The sequence below is a fragment of the Herpailurus yagouaroundi genome, unplaced genomic scaffold (assembly GCF_014898765.1).
Source record: "Herpailurus yagouaroundi ecotype Mexico unplaced genomic scaffold, PumYag 159, whole genome shotgun sequence".
Classification (NCBI taxonomy): domain Eukaryota; kingdom Metazoa; phylum Chordata; class Mammalia; order Carnivora; family Felidae; genus Herpailurus; species Herpailurus yagouaroundi.
This window is the reverse complement of record NW_024412400.1, coordinates 5110319-5135390: the sequence shown is the minus strand read 5'-3', so window position 1 is coordinate 5135390 and position 25072 is coordinate 5110319. Positions and strand designations below refer to the sequence as shown.

Here is a 25072-nt window from a genome sequence, read left to right as displayed (position 1 = left end):
AACCTGGCCGTTTTGGGGCGGCCCCCCGCGCCGCCTCCCCCGCCCCCCCCGCAAGTTTTGGCCCCCCCCCCCCCCCCCCCCCCCGGCTGCTGCCACTGAGGTCAGAAAAGAACTGGGGAAGAAACGCTCTCCTCAGGAGCCCCGTGTGGTCCCCTGGTGGTGAGGGGTGTTGTCAGGATGTGCTCGGCAGGTGGGTGGGGCCAGAATGAACCGAGTGCCTCTCCACACAGTCAGCAATGCAGACGTGAAGGGAGAGCGGCTGGGCCGCCAGCCTTTCCCCCCACCCCGTCTCTCTGCTCCCAGGATGGACCCCACGGCTTACGCTGAGCTGTTGAAAGAGTCTGGCAACCAAGTTCTTAAGAACGGAAACTTCTCTCTGGCCATCAGAAAGTATGATGAGGCCATCCAGATTCTCCTGCAGTTACATCCGTGGGGGTAAGTGCTGGGATTCACTCCTCACCTTTCCTTTGCTTGTTTGTGTTTTTTTTTTTTTTGTAGCAAATGGAAGGAAACTCACTCTGCCGCTTGTTTTCATTTCTTATCACGCCGCCTAGTTTCTGTTTTCTTTCTCGCCTACTTCCTATTTATCCCCTCTGTGCTGTGAGCTCAGAAACTGCACAGAGAATACCAAGTACTGGAGAAATAGAAAGTGAAACATAGGACGCTGTTGGTAAGCATTGCACAATTTCCCCTTCTGTCTGGTTATGGGAATCTGAGTTCCTGGGACGATCCCAGCCCCCAGCCTCTCTCAATGGCCATCTCTCTCACTTTCTTGATCATCTGTGATGTTTACCCCCAGGCTACAGTGTGTACCCCAGGGGGACTCAGGTCCACCCCTTCCTCTGCCCCCTCGGCTTTCAGGAGACCTGTTCCCAGACATTTTTATTATCACAGCACGCTTAACAGCTAAGAGCTGTTGTCTGTGTAGGGTGTAGCTTTCAGTAGAGCCTGTATTTGGATTTAAAACGGAGATAAGCTTAAAATACGTTTTTAAGCATCTATTGAAAAGATCAGTAATAAGCCCATTATATGTTAACGTAAGTAACCCATTATAATGCAAAGTAAGTATGTTTTCCAAAGCTGAAAATTTAGTGAGAAGGGTGGCTGGCCCAGTTTTCATTTTTGCAGACCTCTTTAATGTCCGTCCCCACAGAAGGCGTCCGACTTCTCGTATCTGCTTCTGCGTTCATTCCACTGTGATGCCACGCGTCGTGTAGCCTCTAGAAGATTCCCCGCACACATGGGAGAGAATGTGTGAAAAAGACACATGCGTGGTCCCCTGTTACCGCTGTGACTAATGACCACAATTTAGCGGCTGAAAACACCGTTTATTATCCTATAGTTCTGGCGGTCAGAAGCTGAGATGAGTCTCCCGAAGCTAAAATCGGGGTGCTGGTGGGGCTGGTCTTTTGCAGAGGAGAACCCATTTCTTGCCTCTTTCGGCTCTGGGTGGCTGCCTGCACGGCTTGGCTTGTGGTCCCTTCCTTCATCCTCAAAGCATCTCTTCCCAGTGTGCTGCCACGTCGTGTCACTCTCTCCTCTGCTACAGCCACGTCTCCCTCTGTCCCTCTCCCATAAGGACTCTTGTGGTTGTATCCTGATCCAGGACAATCTCCCCCCAAGATCTGTAAATTGATCCCATCTGCAAAGTTTCTTTGGCCAACAAGTGGTACCATTATTGGGGGCCTATTATTCAGCCTGCTATCGTTGGGAAAATATTTTGACCTTGTGGGCCACCTGAGATGGTCTTGGGGCACACCAGACACTCCCAGACCATACTTGGGGGACCGCTGCAGTAGAGGAGGCCGAGATTGGCATTTGTGGGGTGCCTGCGGCCTAAATGTGTACTGGGAAATGCCCCGGGGTGAAATTACTGAATCCCGGCTCCCACCTCCTGCCTTCTGTCACCTTGGTGTCTCCCCAGTAGCTGGATGTGGGTTGAGTGTCATTGATTTGGGCCTGTAATTCCACCCCTCCCGGCTCAGATCAGAACGGTGTCAGAGCTGGGCCTCGAGCACAAAGCATTTGACTTTCTTTTTTTTTTTTTATTTTTTATTTTTTTAATGTTTACTTATTTTTGGGACAGAGAGAGACAGAGCATGAACGGGGGAGGGGCAGAGAGAGAGAGGGAGACACAGAATCGGAAGCAGGCTCCAGGCTCTGAGCCATCAGCCCAGAGCCTGACGCGGGGCTCGAACCCACGGACCGCGAGATGGTGACCCGAGCTGAAGTCGGACGCTTAACCGACTGAGCCACCCAGGCGCCCCGCATTTGACTTTCTTAAACACGCAGTCGGGTGTAGCGGTTATGGCTGTAGACTGACCCCGCACCGTGGGGCCGCTAACGGGACCCCTGCCCGGACCCTCCCCTATTATCTCTCATAACCTTCCTGCCACTGTTCCCCCCTGCCGCTGCCGGCTGACATAGGGATTTAGGTGCGTTTGGTTTGCTGAGCAAGTGCTCTCAGGAGAAGGGGACTGAGGGAAGGAGGATGGGGCAGGGGCAGGGGCTCCGAGCAGGGATGGTGCGGCCTCTGGAGGCAGCTTCAGCCTGGTCCCCTGGGGAGCTCTGTCGCATGAGCTGGACTGCAGAGCCCGTCCCACTTTGGGGCCAGGGAGCTGACCTTCTGGTTCCCATGCCAGCCAACCCTCGGTTGTAGGCTGTCTGGCCCCGGGGAGTTGTCCTCAGCAGTGGGGCTTGGGCTGCCAAAACAACATGCCATTGACCGGGCGGAGTCAACAACAGGAACTTACTCCTCACGGTTCTGAGGCTGGTAAGTCTGAGATCAAGGTGCTGGCCAGCTCAGTTCCCGGTGAAAGCCCTCTTCCCCAAATAGCATCACACGGGGGGGGGGGGGGGGGCAGGGCTTCGACATATGGACGGAGAGGCACAATTTAGTCCGCAGCAGGGGCACAACTTCCCGGGGAGAGGGCAGCTCCCGTTAGGTCGAGGGCGAATCTGGAGAACAGGGCCATGGGAGCCCCTAGTGGCAGCCAGTGCTCACTGCAGCTGTGGATGGCTGCTCGGCCCAGGTTATGTGGGCGGGACACCTGCAGTCAGCCCCTGCTGATCGATCACCCACTGACCGCCCCACTGCCTCTTCTGTGCACCTCTGGGGCTTCATCCCTTCAACCTAAGGGGACAGAAGCCGGAAACAAAGCACTGACGATGGGGCAGTTGTAGAGGTGATGTTCACTTTGCTTTTTATTTGTGCTTATCTGCATCACCTAACTTTTTTTTTTTTAATTTTTTTTCAACGTTTATTTATTTTTGGGACAGAGAGAGAGACAGAGCATGAACGGGGGAGGGGCAGAGAGAGAGAGGGAGACACAGAATCGGAAACAGGCTCCAGGCTCTGAGCCATCAGCCCAGAGCCCGACGCGGGGCTCGAACTCACAGACCGCGAGATCGTGACCTGGCTGAAGTCGGACGCTCAACCGACTGCGCCACCCAGGCGCCCCTGCATCACCTAACTTTAAAAAAAATTTTTTTTTAACGCTTACTTATTTTTGAGACACAGAGAGGGAGAGACAGAGTATGATCAGGGGAGGGGCAGAGAGAGAGGGAGACACAGAATCCAAAGCAGGCTCCGAGCTGTCGGCACAGAGCCTGATGTGGGGCTCAAACCCATGACTTGTGAGAATATAAACTGAGCTGAAGTCGGACACTTGACTGAGCCACCCCAGCGCTCCAGGACCAGTCACCATTTTCACAGAAGCTTCACCAACGGTCTCTAAAAAATGAAAAGATCCGTGGAGATCAGTCAGAGGTAGAACCAAGGTGTTGAGAACGTCTGTCATGAAAAGGAGCAGAGGATTTGGGAGTGGTTGCGCTGTGCCAGTGCCCCGGGATTTCTGGGGGCTGGAGGGTCAGATGTGATCGGTGTAATTGGGACCTTAGCTGGTGATGGTGGCAGTCAGCCCCAGAATTGTGACCTCGAAGGTGATTTTCTGCATTTGCAGAAAGATGGCTGGGGCTCTCCTGACCACCGGTTGGTTCTTTCTGACAGGGTTCCCCCCAGGGAGCTGGCCGTCCTGCTGTGCAACAAATCCAGTGCATTTTACAGCCTCGGGAAATGGAATGAGGCCTTTGTGGCGGCCAAGGAATGTCTCCAGTGGGATCCAACCTACGTGAAGGTACGGTACGGGGACAGCTGGGGGGGGGGCCCTGCCTCCTTCCTCCCTTCTTTTTAAAACGGAAATGTGAGGAGTGCATCTCATTCAATCCTTTGCACTTTACACAGGTGCCCGTAGGGCGTGTGAGCCTGTCTGGAGAAGACTGGGAACACTGAGGGCCAGGTGTGGCAATGCCCTTGCAGGTGGAGCTCGTTGTGCTCTGATGTAGTTTCACCACTACTCGTAGTCTGAAGAGTACTTTGATGTTTCCGAGTCTCATTTGAGCTAAGCTGTGTTGCAGGTGCAAGCTGGGTGCACCCACGTGGCACCGATTACTTCCGAAGCACTTCTTACTTCGCAATCAGCTCCCTTGGAGGGATGGGGGTGGGGGGAGGTTCGAATGGCCAGCAATCCACCCCCACCCCCACCCCCCACCAGGGGTTAACAAAGATCGGTAAATGAGTATTTAAATGAGTATTTGATTGTTTTCCGCAGCTAAAATGCTGTCAGAGTTCTTCCTGCCTCAGGGTGAACAAAAGGCCAGGGAGACACCAGCCCAGCTGTTGAGTAACTCTCGGTCAAGTTGGGGAGAGGACAAAAAGCAAAGGCGGAGACCATAAAGGAGTTGCCATTCTGGAGCCATCTGAGGCACAGACAATTAAGTGTCACGTGAGTGATACGGACCATTTACGGCGAGGCTCCAAGGTCAGAAACGCACAGGCCTTTCTCCCTGCTGCTCTGCTGTGGGGCAGACTGGTTTCAGCATGGGAGGAAATGCGCTTCCTTCCTTAAGCCTTCCTTTCCCTGACTGTGTAGGGAGTGGCTGCTTAGGTCTCAGAGTCGCTTCAAGGATTAAGGAGACCTTGGTTCGAGTCGTTGGCACTCAGGACGTAGGAGTTTGTATCGTCTTCTCAGTGATCTGCATTTTGTGTACGGAACAGTGGGAAGGGGCGAGGGGTTTGGACCTGCATGTTCTCCATCCTCGAGGGAGGGATTTGCCTATTTTACCTTCAGCCTTTCCTTAAAAAAAAATTTTTTTTAAACATCTGTTCATTTTTGAGACTGAGAGAGACGGAGTGGGAGCGGGGGAGGGGCAGAGAGAGGCAGACACAGAATCCGAAGCCGGCTCCAGGCTCTGAGCTGTCAGCAGGGCCCGATGCGGGGCTCGAACTCATGAAGCGCCAGATTATGACCTGAGCTGAAATCGGATGCTTAACCGACTGAGCCACCCAGGCGCCCCTATACATTTTTAACAGAGCGGTAAAGCGTGGAGGCGGGACAGACAAAGGAGAGGGGTTTAGACTTCGGGGGCTGCAGACTGTGGGAACGCACATGCACACACGTGGGGGAAACTCATGAGAGGGGCGATAAGGGCGATCTTTGTAATGTTTAGCAGCGCTGGGCCGGCTCACTGCCAATGTCCGTCTTGTTCATGGCCATAAAAATTCCCTGGGAGAGAAAATTTATGGCAGTCCTCATTTCTTAGGCTTTCTTCTTTTATTCGGATCAGGGGAGCTCCAGGAAGGTTTCCTTCCGCGTCTTTCGAATCTCAAATGCCTTGGGCTCAAGATAATCCTTAGGCCCAATGCCATATTTTGGGGTAGCATATTCTGAACCCCTTTCCTCTCCCCACCAAAATAAAAGATGAGAGAAACTAAAATCTGAGGAAGGGAAGGAAGCGGGGAATTCTGTATCCAGCTTACTGGGTTGGGCGAAAAAAAACCCCAGACATTCTCCCAACCCTTTTTTTTCTCGTTGCCATCTAATGACGTTTCAAATGAAGGTGAAAACAAGTCGATAGTCAGATATTTGGTGTTCAGTGGAATTTTTTTTTTTTATTTTATTTTTTTATTTTTTAAAACAAATTTTTTTCTCAACGTTTTTAATTTATTTTTGGGACAGAGAGAGACAGAGCATGAACGGGGGAGGGTCAGAGAGAGAGGGAGACACAGAATCGGAAACAGGCTCCAGGCTCCGAGCCATCAGCCCAGAGCCCGACGCGGGGCTCGAACTCACAGACCGCGAGATCGTGACCTGGCTGAAGTCGGACGCTTAACCGACTGCGCCACCCAGGCGCCCCTGGTGTTGAGTGGAATTTTTAAGTGCTTGCTTTTTGTGTGAACCCAGTTGGTGGACACCTTTCATTATCTTAGAATGTCGTCATGATGGATCCTGGTGTGGGTTCCTTTAGAGAATCAAAGAGGGGGAAGGCACTGCCATTTTGTTCCTGCTCAAGGCACACCATTTTCCTCCAACAATCATTGTGATTTTCCTCTCCACAGAAATAAAAAATTTTTGCCCCCGGTACACAATGCCTATAACGTGGAGCTCGATATACCTCAGCGCTTGTCCTGACAACTTTTTTTCCAGCTGTGTACCCGTGGAAGTCGTGTTGACTTTGATTGAAAGGAGCAGGGAACGAGTTCTGTGTTTACATGACAATCTCATTCTTTTCTGGAACACTGTCGTCGGAGGATTTTTTTTCATTCTCTTCTTGCCAGGGCTGTGATTTGTTGCGTGAATAACTAAGCCACACATGTACTTGGAAGCGGGCCCGCTTCCTTCGCTCTGTCCTATGTTAGATGCAGTAGAAGTCATGCATTTGGAAATGATTGTTTTCTTGGCAGTTAAAAACTGACGGGAAAACTGTGGCACAGAACGTAACGTGGAAATCCTGTAGCCAGTGCTTGTTAGAAATCTGTGTTGACACAGAAGTGAAACCTCCCCAGCTCATTTCCCCGTGTCATCAATCTTGCCTTTCCTTTTAGCAGCTGGTTAGAGGGATGGGTGAGTTATGGGTTTGCTTTTCTTCTGTCCCAGGGATACTACCGGGCTGGTTACTCCTTGCTGAGGTTGCTTCAGCCTTACGAAGCTGCTCGAATGTTTCTCGAGGGTCTGCGACTTCTCCAGGGCAGCCCGGACCAGATCCAGATTGCTGATTTCCTTGTGGGAGTCTTTACCACTATGGGCAGTAAGTTGTAACCGCGGGAAATATGCCTTCCTTCCTTCCTTCCTTCCTTCCTTCCTTCCTTCCTTCCTCCCTCCCTCCCTCCCTCCCTCCCTCCCTTCCTTCTGTCTTTCTCCCCCCTCTCTTTTTCTTTCTTTCTTTCTTTCTTTCTTTCTTTCTTTCTTTCTTTCTTTCTTTCTTTCTTTCTTTCTTTCTTTCCATGTCCTTGTTATTTTATTTGAATGGCCCCTGGAGAGATAATTCCAGGGGGTTTCTTTGTGGCTGATGTAAGCAGTTTGAATGAAACTGATTTTCACATTAGAAAGCATTTTGGAAGTTGGGGTGGCTCAGGTTCTTGTAAAAACACCGAAATCGTTTTGCAGAAATCACTTAGAGCTCCGCCACTCTTGTTTCAGACTTCAGTTTTCTGTGTTGCTACTGAGAGATCTTTCCCTAGTCATACTACTCGTTTTACGTGAGTTGTGCTCTTTCCTATGATTTTTGCACGGGTTTATCCCATACATGGAGGCAATATTTTTGTTCGCTGTCAGAATAGCCTGGAAGGGCTGATGGAGGGTCCCGCGGAAGCTGCCGCGGTGCCCGGCGTCTCGGCCGCTATGGTCAGTGACGCACGGGGGCTTTCTGCGTCACTGCCTTGAGTTATTACTCTAATGACCTGGCCCGTGAGCCGGCTTTGTCAGTGGCCTGGATTAGACAAAGACAGAAAGCCGTAACACAATGTAATGTACTCCCTGCCAGTGACCACGGAACTCTTTCTGTGTTTATCTTGGCGCAGTCTAAAAGTTCTGCCAATGACCAGCCCATTGTTTTATATATTGTGTTTGATCACATTTAAGATTGTACCCATTTAAGATGTGCCACTGAAACAAATGCTTTGCCACTAAGAGACAAACTCAATCGTCACACACGTCCCGATTCTAGAGATGTTAGGATGTGAAACATGGCACCTGTTAGAACTGTGGGCAAATGGTCTTTGGCTTTCAGAGGCGGGGAAATAAATTCAACTGTGACAGAGCCACCTGTTCCCACTGGGAGTGTGGGAAAGAAAGCAACTTGTGTGGTCTGTGGCCAGCATGCCACAGATTTTGGCAAGTTTGGCACAGATGGGGGGTGAGAGCCGCATCAGGCAGTGAATGGGGGGTGGTTGGAGGTATACACAGCCACGTCCACCCAGCAGAGAGATGGAAGATGCCCAGATGAGTGCTGATGGGTCACAGCTTTCCAGGCACCCTTTCACTGCCGGGATGGAGCCTGTGTCCCATTCCTCTGAACCTGATGGCTTGGCCATTCCCCTTCGATCCCTCATGTCTTTTCTGCATCTTTGTGAAGTCACTGTTCGTTCTTGGCGACTGCTCCCCTGAGAAATCTGGACGGTTTCCATTCTGCTCCCATCCTGAGAGCGGCACGTCGTAGGACTCCATAGGGCAACTCATTCCAGACTTTTATACCAAACGACTCCTGTTTGGAGGGTGAATGGATGCCCACGGCCCGACTTCTAAAATTTGAAAAATATGCTTATGGAAATTTTGTATCCTTTTGTGCAACATCTGTTTATTTTGATAGTTACCTATCTGTGGAAATTGATAATCCTGGAGGAGGTGCCATACTATTCTGGCACCTGCCTCGTCCCCTTGGATGATCTCACCCATGGGTTTGAGAAATGTGGCTTTTGGAGGATCATGAGATGCATTGGGCCACTAGGTTAGAAGAATGTGTGTTGAATAAGAGAGTTGGTGGATCTGGGTTCCCATCTCTGTCTTTGTCGTTAACTGGTTGCGTGATATGCCATGAAGCCTCGCCTCGTTTGTCTCCGTTTCTCATTGGTTGGGTGAGGATAATATTTGTCACATCTTTCTTTCTCTTTCTTCTTCTTCTTTTTTTTTTTTTTTAATAATTTCTTTATTTTTTAAATTTACATCCAAGTTAGTTAGCATCTAGTCAACAATGATTTCGGGAGTATATTCCTTAATGCCCCTGACGCATTGAGCCCATTCCCCCTCCCACCACCCCTCCAGCAACCCTCTGTTTGTTCTCCATATTGAAGAGTCGCCTATGTTTTGTCCCCCTCCCTGTTATATTAGTTTTGCTTCCCTTCCCTTATGTTCATATGTTTTGTATCTTAACATGCCTCATATGATGTCACATCTTCCTTAAGAGAAGTGAGTTTTTTTTTTTTTTTAACTTTTTTGAGCTTCTATTTCTTCCTCTCTAAGTGGAGATAATAGGCAGTGCCTTGTTGGTATGTTTGAGGGATTAAATATTAGCACATATCACTGGGCTTCACATATAGAAGAGCTAAGTGAGTATTAGCTCACATTATACCGCTTAACCCTTGGGGCATTGAGTTTATAGGTGAACTTAAAATGATTGCTGCTTCAGTCAATTATATAGGACTTTTACTTTGAAAGGGCCTCTCTTTCTTTTTTCTTGTTTAAAAAGTTTATTTATTTTGAGAGAGTGTGTGTGTATGTGTGAGCAGGGGAGGGGCAGAGAGAGAGGGGGAGAGAGAATCCCAGGTAGGCTCTTCACTGTCAGAGTGGGGCTCTAACCCACAAACCATGAGATCATGACTTGAGCCTAAGTCAAGAGTCGGAGGCTCAACTGACCGAGCCACCCTGGTGCCCGAGAATGCTTGTCGTTCTGATATCTTTAATTTGCCATTTGTTTATGTGTGGTCCTAAATGGAGGACCTTTTCCCAAATGTTCTAGACTCTGCCTGGGTTAAAATTTCTAAACTATGGAACTTTCTTTCAGGCGACCCTGTTGTTTTGCAAAGTTTCTTGCCCTGTTTCGATCATATTTTTACTACTGGATTCTCAACAGAAGTGTGGCAATCTGTAATAGAAAAGTTGGCAAAGAAAGGATTATGGCACGTAAGTAAAAGGAGATGACTCTCTTGTGGGAAAAGCACATTCTTGATCAAACAGATTCTTTCTGCTGGCACTGGGGAGGGGGATTGTAATTTATTATTTGTTTATCTTGATGCCAAAATAACTTTTTAACTGACACATCATTAAAAATGGAAAGTCACTGAGGTATATTAATTAGCCAGTTTTTTTTTTTTTTTTAATTTTTTTTTCCCCAACATTTATTTATTTTTGGGACAGAGAGAGACAGAGCATGAATGGGGGAGGGGCAGAGAGAGAGGGAGACACAGAATCGGAAACAGGCTCCAGGCTCTGAGCCATCAGCCCAGAGCCCGACGCGGGGCTCGAACTCACGGACGGCGAGATCGTGACCTGGCTGAAGTCGGACGCTTAACCGACTGCGCCACCCAGGCGCCCCTAGCCAGTTTTTTTTTAAGATAGGAAACGTATTCAGAACACCTATAATAATTTTAGCTAACGTGTATCACCCTCTCTCCTTGCCCTATGTCTCCATGGTCATCCCAGAAGTGTAAAGTCCAGATGCCAATGGTAATATGGAATGAGGGAAATAAATTTTGGAATGTTCATCTTCATATAATCTTTTTTTAATGTTTACTTATTCATTTTGAGAGAGAGAGAGAGAGAGAGGGAGAGCACGCGAGCAGGGGAAGGGCAGCAAAGGAGGGAGAGAGAGAGAATCCCACACAGACTCCACGCTATGACTCCCTCCCGATGTGGGGCTCGAACTCACAAACCGTGAGCTCATGACCTGGGCTAGAATCAAGCATCGGACACTTAAGCAACCGAGCCACCCAGGCGCCCTCATGCAATCTCTTCTATATTGCATTTGCTAGTGTGGGCTCAGGAGACCTGCCTGTGCTGCCCCCCGCGCTTCTGTGTAGGCTTAAGGGACCGCTGCCCGCAGGTAGCAGTGAGGCTGCAGGAGCCGGCCCGAGGCGGGGAATCCGTGGAAGGGATTCCCGGTGCCCAGCGCACCCGCAGCCTGGGCTTTGGTGTGACACAGATGCCTCCTCGAATCATCATCTTCCACTTTCTGTTTTGGACCAATTATTTCCCCTCTGGGCCTCATTTCCGCGTTTGTAAGTTTCAGGCTATATAAACTTACTCCCTCGGGACTTTGGTGAAGTTTAGAAATACCGGAGCAAGAACGCCTAATAATAATACTAGCTAATGCTTGTCAGGGGCTTACGATGTGCCAGGCACTGAGCTAATGGAGCTTCATGGTAGCTGGCTGTGCTACGTGCCCAGTGCATAGTTGTCATGGATGGTGGCCTCTCTGTGCTCGTGAAAAGAGCCGGCCGAGGATGGGAGTTAGGTCAGGAAGGGCCTGCTGGGCTTTCTAAAGCCTGGCAGACCAGAAAAGTCACTAAAAGCCAGGGGAAGCCGTAAGGACTCTAGAGCTAGGCAGGGCGAATGACTTTAGAAGACAGAATTCTTCAATTTTTAGAAAGCTCGTGGATTCCACCGGAAATCTAATGAAATCTATGGGGTCCTAATTTTATACACACACAGTTATGGCTATAGTTTCAGGGGGTTCATGGGACATCCACTAAAATCCAGCCACGAGTTCCCTGAAACTCAGTCCCATATTCCAAGGTCTTGAGAAAGCAGGTAGGTAGGGAAGGGAAGGCCCAAGAAGGCAGCCCAAGGGGCAGGTGCACTTGGTCCAATACTCCAGCAGTGGGGCCCAGGTCATTTTCACATATTGGAAACAGAGACCAAAAAAAAAAAAAAAAAAAAAAAAAAAAAAGAAGCCGGGTCAGCAATCAGGATTGTTAGAACCCTGAGTATGTCATCTGAGATTGGGGCCTGTGTGTTCAGGGTGAGCAGTAAAGAGAGGGCAGCAGGCTGAAGGAACCTGCAAACAAGATGTGGCCATAGGCTCAGTCGCTGTGGTCCCCATGTCCACTGGGCATACACAAGGGAGACTGATGCGGAGCCCGGGCCCCAGTCACGGCCATACCAGAACCTGGAGCCCTCAGACCTGTTGGCACACCTGGATGGTCTCAGGAGGGACCTCTCTGTGTGACCTAGGACAAACTGCTTAGCCTTTCTGAGGGATTCAGTTTCTTCACTGACTCTAGTTTGGGTCAGTGGTTCAACAACTGGCTCTCTGCGAGAAAAAGGCCTGATTTGTAGTGTTTGTCGATCTTTGCAGCATCAGTACTCCAGCCATGGCCAACCTGAAGCCACGAACAGGGCTGCCGGGTGTGGAATTGGGGAGAGATGGGCAGCCGGCTGTCACTCGCTGATAGGGACCTTTCCAGCACACTCTGCTCGGCGGGGTCTACCGGACCCCAAACACTTGGGGCTTACGAAACACCCGTGTGCTACAGAATTAATTGGGATGAGATGCTTGTGAAGGATGGGATTCCTCTGCTTGCTCGGCTTTAAGAATTTTGCAGAGAATCACTTTTTTACCCACTCTGCCCTCGGCAATGCTGCTTAACGTCAGCCGCTCCCGTCTGCAGCAGGCTTCGAGGAAATGTGGAGAGAGCTTAGCTGTCAGCAGGAGCAGGACATCGGCCGGCCGGAAGGGCTTCGATTATCATGGCTCAGGCTGTAAAGCTTGGCACGTAACTTAAAAAGAGCGACGGGGTTGGGGCGCCTGGGTGGCTCAGCCGGTTAAGCATCTGACTTCAGCTCAGGTCATGATCTCAGTTTGTCAGTTCGAGCCTCGCATCAGGCTGTCTGCTGTCATCACGGAGCGTGCTTCATATTCTCTGTCCCCATCTCTCTCTGCCCCTCCCCCGGCTTGTGCTCGCTCTCTCTCTCTCTCAAAAACAAATAAAACATTTAAAAAAAAGAGAGAGAGAGAGAGAGAGATAGGGCTGGAGGGTATTTTGTTTTGGTTTTTGCTTGTTTGTTTTCACCCCGAAGGTAACGTTTGTTCCAATAACCTACGTGGAGAGCATTATTATTCCAGGTTTTTCTCTTTCTCCCTTCTCACCAGTCGTTCCTACTTCTGTCAGCGAGAAAGGACCGGCTACCCCAAAATATCCATGTCCCAGAGTTATCACTGAAGAGTCTCTTTGAGGTGAGATGGCTTCTTGAAACATATGGTTTTAAGTCAGGCCACTTGGGGCTTGTATTTGGGACCTCTGCTTGTATAAGGGGACTTTAGCTGCCTCACTGCATATCGGTTGTTTATAATGATCTCAGGCATGGGCCACAGCGAATCTAGGTTTTGCTGATCCCAAATTTTATGAGTGAAGGGGTTTGATGTTTAATATTGATGTAGTGACTTCCATGATTCTTCCTTTGTGTTTTTCTTCCCCCCCCAGAAATATGTCTTCATTGGGCTTTACGAGAATATGGAACAGGTGCCCAAGCTAGTGCAGTGGCTCGTCTCCATTGGTGCGAGTATTGAGACGATAGGACCATACCCTCTTCATGCCCTCATGCGGCTCTGTATCCAAGCAAGTGAGTGTTCTTCTGGTTCACCCCACCCAAGCCGCCCTCCCGGCTCTGAGCTCCGAGCTCTGCTGAATTTAGCCGCTTGAATTTAGCCACCAGAATTTAGCCACTTGAAGGTGGAATGTTCAAACGATTTGAATACTCAAATGGTTTGATTATTCAGATGAATAAAGGCAGCTGGGAGATAGCATTGTTTGGTTTTGGTTTTGGTTTTAAAACGTTTTATTTTTTTATTTTACAGAGAGAGGGGGTGCGAGCAGGGGGAGAGGGGCAGAGGGAGAGACAGAGAGAGGGAGAGAGAGAATGCCAAGCAAGCTCCAGGCTGTGAGTGCAGAGTCCGATGCGGGGCCGAACTCACAAGCCGTGAGATCATGACCTGAGCCAAAGTCAAACGCTCAACTGACTGAGCCACCCGGGCTCCCCAGACAGCCTTGTTTTTATTTCGCCCGGGACCTAGTAGCTACAGGGGCCCAAGCTGAAAGGATTCTGTGTTCCTAGACAGATCCTGGCAGCACAGGGGCTCTGAGACCCGAGGAGGGACCTTGGGACAGACAGCCTTTGCTGGGCGGAGCTCCCCGAGCCGCGGAAGGCGCGTGTGGTCTTTCCCCTTGTTCGGGTTCATTTTCTCTCTAGCCGGAGAGTCGACTGCTTCAACACTCTTCAATTCAACACTGGCTGTTGTTGATAGTGCCTGCTGTGGTTCTTTTAAAGGACTCCGATTTTCATAGAATTCTTTTTTTTTTTTTTTTTTAAGTCTTCACCACTTGGCTCTAGGAGTTCAATTTGAAAATATTTAAATCTTATCATTCACACGCGCACGCACACACGCACGCACACACAAGATAAAAGCTTGTTTTTCTTTTCCAAGCACGTACGGCACCAGAGTTAGACATTTGCCTGTGCTGTTTTAGAGCCAGAAGACGCGAGGGAATTGTCCAGACAGTCCTCCTCTTCTAGGCTGGATTGCCTTCCTGGGAATGAAGGAGTGAGGGGGGTGGGCAGGGCCTTCACGACCTGGGCCCCCACTTTCCTTTAACCAGATTTCCATTTCATGGACTGCGGAGTCCATGAAATGTTTTATTCTTGCGCAGGGACTGGTGGATCAAACATTTAAAAGTAAAGTCTGACTAAAAGCAATTTGGTCCAATCCTCCCAGTTTTTTTAATTTTTAGTTTTGATTTCTGAAGGGCAGAGCGGGAGAGAGAGAGAATCTTGAGCAGGTTCCACGCTCCGTGTGGAGTCCAATTCTGGGCTCGATCCCACAACCGTGGGACCACGACCTGAGCTGAAATCAAGCGTCGGACGCTCGACCGACGAAGCCAACCGGGCGCCCCCAATCCTCCCAGTTTTAAACTAGGAATCTGGAACCCAGAGAAGTGTGCCTCTGGTTGTGAAAGTCATGATTCCCCGCTGTGTCTGCTCTTTACGTTAGCTCCCACGGGTACAGGCAGATGTCAATACGATCAAGCGTTCAAGGTTATCCCTGATTTGTTTCTCAGAGGAAAACTCTGGCGTGGTGACAAACCGTGTTCAAAGAGTTGGCGGAAGTGTGTGGCTTTCCTTGATCCCAGGAGCTCCAAGGAAGGAACTTGGGAAAATAACTTTTAAATATATGGCCTATCGGGGCTCCTGGGTGGCTCAGTCAGTTGAGCGTCCGACTCTTGACTTCAGCTCAGGTTATGATCTCACAGTCATGGGATCAAGCCCCGCACCGGGCGCCCAGCTGAGCGCGGAGCCTGCTTGAGATTCTCTCCCTCTCTTTCTGCCCCTCCCCTGCTTGCGTGTGCGCTCACGCACATGCGCTCTCTCTCGAAATAAATAAATATTAAAAAATATTAACAGTCTTGATTAACAGTCTTATTAACAGTATTGAATAGGGTAACCTTTTCGGATACTGACCTGCTTTCTGACACGGGCACTGTTGCGCTGCCTGGAGCCTCTTTACGACTAGTGCCCCCCTCCCCACCTGCTGTTCCACAGCTGCCTCCTTGGCCAGAGAGCTGCTCTTGGCCAATCAGCCCCCCATTCTCTGGAGGCGCTCCCCCCCCCCACCACACCCCCTCCCTAGAGGTGCTCTGGAGCTCTTGACTGACTGACACAAAGGTTAGCCCCTGCCTCCTCGTGGGGTCAACACCGTGGTGCAGCTCACGCTGCAGAGCTCCCTGTGGGGTCAGGCTGAGGCCGACTCAGGGGAGACCACATCTCTGCTCGCCTCCTTCCCCTGCCCCGCCCCGCATCCCTCACGCTCTTTCTCCTGAGCTCCCCGTCAACAACTCACACGTACAAGAACCCCGGTCTCGGGCTCTGCTGCTCGGAAATCTGGCTGAAGTTAGAACTCATCCTTTTAGTTTACGAGCTCTGTGTCTCCCATTCCCGTGGTGAGTGGCACACACGTGTCGGAGTCCCCATTCGGCTCCCTCAGGACGGGACGTGTTGATGTGCTTTCAGATTGATTTTTCTGTGTGTGGAAAATAACATCAGGAACTCATTTTAATTCCCTTCAGAGGAAAACCATCTTTTCAGGTGGTTGATGGACCACAAGCCCGAGTGGAAAGGCCGCATCAACCAGAAGGACGAGGGTGGTTGCACCGTTCTCCACGTCGTTGCCGCGGCTCACTGCCCAGGATACCTCATCAGACGTGAGTGGCAACACCAGGCTGGAGGGGGTGCTGTGGGCTGGATGACCTCAGGCATTAGAGAGCCTGACCGCACCTTTTCACCCTTTTCCTCCTGGGCCGGGCTCCAGAGGGCTAAACCTTATGTCGACCTAAGCATGGCCGGGAGGGCAGGCTATATGCAGGAAAGATGTGGGTCAAGGGAAGGAAGATTGGCTGGGGTCCCATGCTCTTTCGGCGTCGATGGCTTCTGTGGGGTTGAATGTCTCCGGGATATGGGCTTCCGGCTGCCCTGCTCCTTCCCTCATCACACAGTTACCATAAGCGCTTTATTTTATGCCAAATCTACGCTAACGAGCCAGACCACAGAAGTGGTCCTGCTTCCTGGCCACTTAGAATCGAACGCGGGGATCGCATCCTCCATACCTGCCAAGGCCGGACAGGCCACGAGGAAGAGTGAGGCTGGTTCTATTTTTTTTTTTTAATGTACTTTTTTAATGTTTATTTATTTTTGAGACAGAGAGAGACAGAGCACGAGCGAGGGAGGGCGGGGTAGAGAGAGAGACACACACACAGAATCCGAAACAGGCTCCAGGCTCTGAGCTGTCAGCACAGAGCCCAATGCGGGGCTCGAACCCATGAACAGTGAGATCATGACCTGAGCCGAAGTCGGACGCTCAACCGACTGAGCCACCCAGGTGCCCCCTGGGAAGATGGATTTTTAAAAAATAAGACACCTCAAGATTATAAAATGTCTGCTCAAAATTAAACATGCCTGTGGACTAGACGCAGCCTGGAGGGCTCTGGTTGGGGACGTCCCGGGCACTTGTAGTCTTTTTTCCTCAACGTGTCCCAGGGAAGCCCAGTGAGGGTTGTTTCTCTAATGTCCTCCCCACGGAACTGCGTCCCAGGAGCCCACATCTGGGGAAACGGAGAGAGGGTGTGCTACAGATACTGTTTGGAGCTTTATCGAAATGTAATTCAGATGCCATATAATTCACCTGTTTCAAGGGTCCGATTCCCTGTTTTTAGCACATTCACAGTGTTATGCAACCATCACCACGATCAGTTGTAGAACATTCTCATCGTCTCCAGAAGAAACCGCGGATCCATCAGCAGTTATTTCCCATTTCTCCCTACCTCTCCAGCCCTAAGCAACCACTAACCTACTTTCTGTGCCCGTGGACTTCCCTCTTCTGGACATCTCATACAAATGGAATCATACAGTCTCGTGACTGGCTTCGTCACTGAGCATGCTCTCGACGTTCACCTTGTAGCATGTATCAGGACTTCATTCCTTATTATTGCCAAATAATAGCCCGTTGTGTAGGTAAACCACATCTGATTTGCCCATTCATCAGTGGATGGGCCCGTGTCTTGTCTCCACCCTTCGGCTATTACGAATAACGCTGCTCTGAACTTTTGTGTGTGTGTTTTTGTGTTGGAATATATTCCCTTTTTTCTTAGGTAGCTACCTAGGAGTGGTATTGCCAGATCATACGGTAACCACGTTGAATCCCTTCAGGAACTGCCAGACTGTTTTCCAAAGTGGCTACACCGTTTTATACTCCCACCAGTAACGCACGAAAGTTCTCATTTTTCTAAATCCTTGCCGGCACTTGTTACTGTCTTTTTTGGTGTCCTGTGTATTTTACTACCTTCTTCTCTTGTCCAGATACAGTCCTACGCTTCCCCAGCCTCTCTTTCTCTTCTCTTTGTCTCTCTGCAGAAGGGGATCCCTCCCCTCTGTTCCTCTGCCGCCCATTGTATCTCTCCCAGTTTGCAGTCACGCACCTATGGCCCACCAGTTTGTCCTGGTAGGTCCCTGGAGGCATCTCTGTCACTTTGCTGCCCGGGCTCTTGCAGTTCAAAGTCCTTTGGACTCAACGCTGCTGTGTTCGAGAGACGAGGGAACTTCGGATCCCCCTACTTCTCTGCCATGTAGGATCGCTTCCTATTTTAGTACCTTCTTAAAGGCAATGGTATCCTGGCAAATGTTTGACAAGTGGGTTCTTCAGAAGGAAAAGCCCTGAATTGTGGTGTTTGCCAATTTTCTTGGTGTAAACACAGCAAGACTTGGTGCCCCGAGTTTTGTTTTTTTGTTGTTGTTGTTTTTTTTAAAAAAAAAATTTTTTTTTTCAACGTTTATTTATTTTTGGGACAGAGAGAGACAGAGCATGAACGGGGGAGGGGCAGAGAGAGAGGGAGACACAGAATCGGAAACAGGCTCCAGGCTCCGAGCCATCAGCCCAGAGCCTGACGCGGGGCTCGAACTCACGGACCGCGAGATCGTGACCTGGCTGAAGTTGGACGCTTAACCGACTGCGCCACCCAGGCGCCCCCCGAGTTTTGTTTTTAATGTAACCTATTTATCGTAAGTTTAAATGGCTATGTTGATCAACCATCTTGTAGCATTTCTAGACATTCGACTACTGGCCCTTGTGGACTAGGGTGATCTGGTTCCAGCTAATGATAATTACCCTGATCATTTATGGTTAACGTCTGTGTCTCCAATCACTGTGCTCTCCTTACACATCCCTACTCTGAAAATGCCCCCCCCCCCCCCAAAGTATTTCCAGACAGGACTTTTCAGTTTGCAAAGAAACGCAGCTCCAAGTCTCCTGAAATCCAGGTGGTTTGCGCGGTGTGGGGTATTTTACATGCATGGAGCGCCTCGGGTGCCAGCTCTCTGCATTGATAACTTGGCAAGCATTTCCTTTCCTGGGGCTTATACAAGGACTCTCCAGTACAAGCATAATGAGAGCCACATATAATTTTAAATTTTCTGGTAGTCATATGAAAAAGTAAAGGCAAAATAAGTGAAACTATTTTCGGCATGTATGTTACTTAACCCATCTATCCGACGTGCGTTATCCAATAGATGTTATTTAACCCATCCAATATATGTTTATATATATTTAGCCTATGTATTTAGCCAATATATATAGCCTATATATATATAAGCCAGTATATTTAGCCTATCCAATATATGTTATTTAGCCCATCTATCCAGCATATGATCGCTCACATCTCAGTGCAGACCAGCCACATCTCAAGTGCTCAGTAGCCATCTGTGCCTCACGGCTGCCATATGGAACGGCACAACTTTATACTGTTTCTTACAAAGGCAGAAACCTTCCGGACTTTCTGCAACATGGGAGAATAAGCACGTGAAGTAAAGAGAGGCTCCTTTCTCCATGCAGGTGTAAACATGGGCTGTCCCCCGGGCATTGCCAAATGAGGCTTCACTACTCTTGCAGGATGCTTCTCTTTTTCATCAAAGGAGCTTTTTTTTTTTTTTTTAATCTTCAATTTCAACTAATTTTAGACATACAGAAAAGAGGTAAAAATAGTTCAGAGAGTTTCTGTATACCCTCCCCCAGCTTCCCTTAATCTTAGCATGTTACGTGTCAGAGTTTGATTATCAAAATCAAGAAGTTAATTTTGACAGAATGCTATCAACATACACAGACCTCCTGCGAATTTCACCCCTGTTTTCATGAATGACCTTTTTCCTTTCGGAGACCTGTACCTCACTTCCTTGTTGGGGCTCCCTAGTCCTCCAGTCTTTGACAGTTCCTCGGGCTTCTGTTACCTTGACCCTTTTGAGGAGTACTGGTCAGTCGTTTTGTAGATGGTCTATCAGTTTGAGTTTGTTTGATGCGTTCTCATCATTGGAATAAAGTCAGGCATTTTTGGTAAGAATTCTACAGAAATAATTTTGTGTTCTTCTCAGCATTATATCCAGGAGTTCGTGATGGCAATATGTCCTGTGACGTTAGCCTTGATTGGCTGGTTAAGTTGTGATCTGTGGGACTTCTCCATTGTGAAGTTACCATCTTTCCTCTCGTAGTTGTTAAATACCTTGTAGGAGATAATGTGAACTCTCCAAATACCATGTATGCAAATACTGTTGCCCTTTAAACTTTTGCACACTAATTTTAGTATCCATTGGTGGATCTTATCAGCATCAACTATTACTGTGACCTTTGGTTAATGTTGATTTTTAATTTTCTTCTTTTCTTCTACATTTATTACTTGGGATTGTGTTGCAATGAAGAGCTATCCCTTCGATATATGTATGTATGTATGTATGTATGTATGTGTATTTTAATATGGACTCATGGATATTTATTCTATGGGATAAAATCTAATACTATCATTATGTATTTTGTTGCCCAAGTTGTTCCAGCTGTGGCCATGAGGCACTCTTTCCTTCGGATTGGCTTCTGTGTTCCTTTGACGAGCCCTATCATACCTCTGATTGCAGACCAACACCATGGTCATTTAGCCTTTTAAAATTTGTGACCTCTCTCTTCTACAATATATTTACTTATGTGCTCACTTTTATGAGTTTCAGACCTGCCATCCCATGCCTCTTTGAGAAACACATCCACTAACTAGATTTATGTTTGTTTTATGTTCATTTTATGTTCGTCTCTGTTCAGTTCTTTTTGTCTTCAACTTTACGGCATCCAGTCAAGATATTAAGTTCTTTTGCTCCCCACCCTATTCACTGTAGGTATGCTGCTCATTTGTAGTACCCCGAGGATTATTTTTTCAGTGTTTGCATTTCATTTTAGGGTTCTTCTCATGTCCTGATTGGTTTTGTTTACGTTTTGGTATGTGAAAGGCACATATGTGAAACATTATTATGGTTCTAGGAGTCTGAACTTTACAAAAAGATATACTCAGAGAAGGGTCATTTCCTCCTCCTCTCTTGACACCCTCAGTTCCCAATTCCCCGCTTCTTTCTGCCCCTCTCCCATCCGTTCCCTGTAAGCGATCAGTTTCTTTTATATCAGGCCTATTTTTTCTGGATTCCCTTTGCAGTGATGGGCAGATAAACGTGTATTTTCTTACATCTCCTTTTTTACATGGAGGGTCCCCTTCTACAGATACTGTTTGGCACCTGGCTTTTTTTTTTTTTTCCCATTAACAGTTATGTCCTGCAGGTCACCCCATATCATAAGTGCATATTTAGTTCTGTTAGATATCGTCAGATTTCCATCTGGAAGGACTGTGTCAATTTGCACAACTACCTGCCATGTATGCGTCTTTCCTCACAGATTCACCAACAGAATTTGTTGTCGGATTTCTAAATTTCTTCTGGTCTGAGAGGTAAAAATTGGTATCTCAAGGTTGTTTACCTTCTAATTATGTATGAGTTTGGATGTTGAAAAATACATTTGAGAACCATTTATACACACACACACACTTTTTTTTTTTTTGGTGAGTTATATGTTCATGTCTGTTTCCCCTTTTTTCCATAGAATTTTTGGTCTTTTGCCCTCAATTTTTAAGAATTCTTTGTTCATTAGCTCTTTGTCTATGGTATAAGTTATGAATTTTTTCTCCCAGTTTTTCAGTTGTCTTCTGCCTTCTTTTTTGTCATGCAAATTTGATTCTTTTTATGTAGTCAAACTTATTGATCTATTAATTTATTGCTTCTGTATTTGGCGTCAGAGTTAGAAAATCTTTACCTGCATCAAAGTTAAAGACTTCTGTGTTTTTCTAGTACCTGTATGGTTTCTTTCTTTCTTTTTTTTTTTTTTAAGTTTTTTTTCTATTTATTTGAGAGACAGAGCATGAGCAGGGGAAGGTCAGAATGAGAGGGAGAGAGAATCCACACTCTTAGCATGGAGCACAACGCGAGGCTCAATCCCACGACCATGAAATCATGACCTGAGCTGAAATCAAGAGTCAGATGCTTAACTGACTGAGCCAGCCAGGTGCCTGGTTTCCTTTTTGACATTTAGATCCTTGGTCCATTGGAGTTTCATGCAAAGATCTAGTTTTACCTTTTCCAGATGTCCACTTATTTGTCTCAGCATTATTTATTTATTTCATTTATTTTTCAGCATCATTTATTTTTATTTTTATTTTTTTATTTTTTATTTTTTATTTTATTTTTAATTTTTTTTTCAACGTTTATTTATTTTGGGGACAGAGAGAGACAGAGCATGAACGGGGGAGGGGCAGAGAGAGAGGGAGACACAGAATCGGAAACAGGCTCCAGGCTCTGAACCATCAGCCCAGAGCCTGATGCGGGGCTCGAACTCACGGACCGCGAGATCGTGACCTGGCTGAAGTCGGACGCCCAACCGACTGCGCCACCCAGGCGCCCCTCCAGCATCATTTATTTTTAAAGTGTGCAAGACCTCAGGGATTTGAGATGCCACTAATTCTGAACTTTCTCTCCCGGTCTACTAGTCTCTTTGCCTGTTCATAGAGGCTTCTTTGAATCACCTTTCAAAAACTGGTTTAAAAATTAAAAGTACATCTCACACCAAGATGGCTGAGATACAAAAAGATGACAGGAACTTATTGACGAGGATGTGGAAAAATTGGGAATAAAAACTGGCGTGCACCTGCTTTGCAAAAAAGTCTGGCAGTACTCACATCACCATATGATCTGGCAATGTTACCCCTAGGTATATGCCTCATGGAAATGAAAACGTATTCCAACAAAAACTTGCCCGTGAAGGTTTATAGCAGCCTTATGGGATAAGAGCCAAAATAGTGCAGACAACCCAAATCTCCATCAATTGCTGAATGGACAAAAAAAGGCAGTACATCCATACAGTGCAATATTATTCAGCCATAAAAAAGAAGGAAATATTGATACATGCTACAACATGGATGAACCTTGAAACATTATGCTGAGTTCGAGCCCCGCGTCGGGCTCTGGGCTGACAGCTCAGAGCCTGGAGCCTGTTTCAGATTCTGTCTCCCTCTCTCTCTGCCCCTCCCCCTCTCATGCTCTGTCTCTCTCTGTCTCAGAAATAAACAAACATTAAAAAAAAAAAAAAGAAACATTATGCTGAGTAAAAGAAACCAGACACAAAAGACCACATACTGCACGATCGCATTTATATGAAATGTCCGGAATAAGGAAATCCCTAGAGACAGAATCAGATTCCACGTTGCCCCTGGGGGTGGGACAGGGGAAATATGGAGTGACTGCTAATGCATATAAGGTTTCTTTTTGGGGGGATGAAATGTTTTGGAACTGGATAGTGGTGATGGTTACACAGCTTCATAAATATACAGAAACCTACTAAATTGTACACTTTAAAAAGGATGAATTTTATGGTATGTTCAATCAAAAAATATTTTAAGGGGCACATGGGTGGCTCAGTCAGTTAAACGTCCGACTTCGGCTCAGGTCATGATCTCACGGTTCGTGAGTTCGAGCCCTGCACCGCGCTCTGTGCTGACAGCTCAGAGCCTGGAGCCTGCTTCGGATTCTGTGTCTCTCTGCCTCTCTCCCACTCACACTCTGTCTCTCTTTCAAGAATAAATAAACATTTTAAAAAATTTTAAAAATATTTTAAAAGCAAAAAAGAAAATTGAAAGGCATGCTCTTGGTTAAAAAGAGATCCACACATTTAAAAAAGATATGTGATCAAAAGTAAATTCTCTTTCACAGAGTCAGCTACCAAGCATTTTTTTCATGAGTCTTGCCGGGATATATACATGTGTATACCCATGTGTGCATGTGCGTGTGTGTGTGTATATCCAATTTTTATTTTCCTGCTTTAAATATGAATGTGGGCATACTCTACATTTTATTGAGTAACTTGCTTTTTCCCTGAACAATAATCTTGGCCATTTTCCCCTAATAGTAACTGCATAGCTATTTCATTTTTTTTAAAAATTTTTTTTCAACGTTTATTTATTTTTGAGACCGAGAGAGACAGCGCATGAACAGGGGAGGGGCAGAGAGAGAGGGAGACACAGATTCTGAAACAGGCTCCAGGCTCCGAGCTGTCAGCACAGAGCCCGACGCGGGGCTCGAACTCACGGGCCGTGAGATCATGACCTGAGCCGAAGTCGGATGCTTAACCGACCGAGCCACCCAGGCGCCCCATCATTTTTTTTCTTTTTAACAGCTCACAGTTTTTTCTGACATGGCTATACTTCACTGATGGGTGTGTAAATGGTTTTCAGTTATTTTGCTACTGAAAATAAAGCTCAGAGAATATTTTCCTACATACGTCTTTGTACACTGGTGGGAATGTATCTGTAGGATTATCTCCTAGTTGAGGGATTGTTTGTTCAAAGAACTGGACATTTTATTTATTTGGATGACTCTCATTTTATTTAAATTTTAAATAGATTACATTCATAACTCAAAAGATACAAAAAGTATTGAGAGTCTTTGTCCTTTAGCCTTAGAAACCCATGTTACCAATATCTTATGATTTTTTCCTACAAATATTCTATGAATGTATAAATAAAAACATATGTGCAACTTTAGGATGTTAGCATATTGGTATGCATCTGGCTTTTGAAAGCTATTGTTAATTTGAACCCCAGAAAGGTTGCCCCAACAGTGTATGAGTTATCTCCACTTTTAATACTTTTTTGATACATGGAGAGTCAGGAGCTCTCCAGCGACTTTAACGTGGCCTGAATTCCAAATTCACCATTTATTTATTTTATTTATTTATTTTTTTCAACGTTTTATTTATTTTTGGGACAGAGAGAGACAGAGCATGAACGGGGGAGGGGCAGAGAGAGAGGGAGACACAGAATCGGAAGCAGGTCCAGGCTCTCAGCCATCAGCCCAGAGCCTGACACGGGGCTCGAACTCACGGACCGCGAGATCGTGACCTGGCTGAAGTCGGACGCTTTAACCGACTGCGCCACCCAGGCGCCCCTCAAATTCACCATTTAAAATAATTGCAGCATCATCGAGCCTCTGAAATCATCACTTCTGTCGGCATTTTGGTGGGTGGCGGTTGTTACTATGGTCTTCTTGGCTCTGGATCAATGTGGTCTGGGAGGCCCAGGAGTACAGCCTCAGGGAATTACCAGAGCCCGGCAGCAGCAGGACCCAAAGCCTAGAAACGGTCATCTCCTACAACTGACATCAAGCCAGGCCAGGAGTAGTTGCACTGGACTTGGTTATAAGCTGCAGACGCTCCAACTGGCTTTGGCAAGAAAGGGGATTTATTGGCTCATGTGACTCAAGAGTCCAGAGTTGGGTCCAGGTACTCCAAAGGTGTTTTCAAGAATCTTTCTACCTCTCGGGGCGCCTGGGTGGCGCAGTCGGTTAAGCGT

The 25072-nt window shown here is 47.5% G+C and overlaps 1 protein-coding gene across 2 annotated transcripts in view; it reads left to right on the top strand.

Moving 5' to 3' along the window:
• Positions 1-156: 156 nt before the first annotated feature.
• The window catches only part of TRANK1 (tetratricopeptide repeat and ankyrin repeat containing 1), an 80554-nt gene continuing 55638 nt past the window's right edge, over positions 157-25072 (top strand). Inside the window, exons 1-7 of one of the 2 annotated variants that reach the window (XM_040479728.1) lie at positions 157-435; positions 4010-4136; positions 6936-7086; positions 9838-9956; positions 12925-13008; positions 13256-13394; positions 15893-16027. In XM_040479728.1, coding sequence (XP_040335662.1) covers positions 206-435; positions 4010-4136; positions 6936-7086; positions 9838-9956; positions 12925-13008; positions 13256-13394; positions 15893-16027 — 985 coding nt within the window. In that variant the 5' untranslated portion in view covers positions 157-205. The remainder of the gene's footprint in view (positions 436-4009; positions 4137-6935; positions 7087-9837; positions 9957-12924; positions 13009-13255; positions 13395-15892; positions 16028-25072) is intronic. The other variant, XM_040479729.1, reaches the window with a different exon arrangement.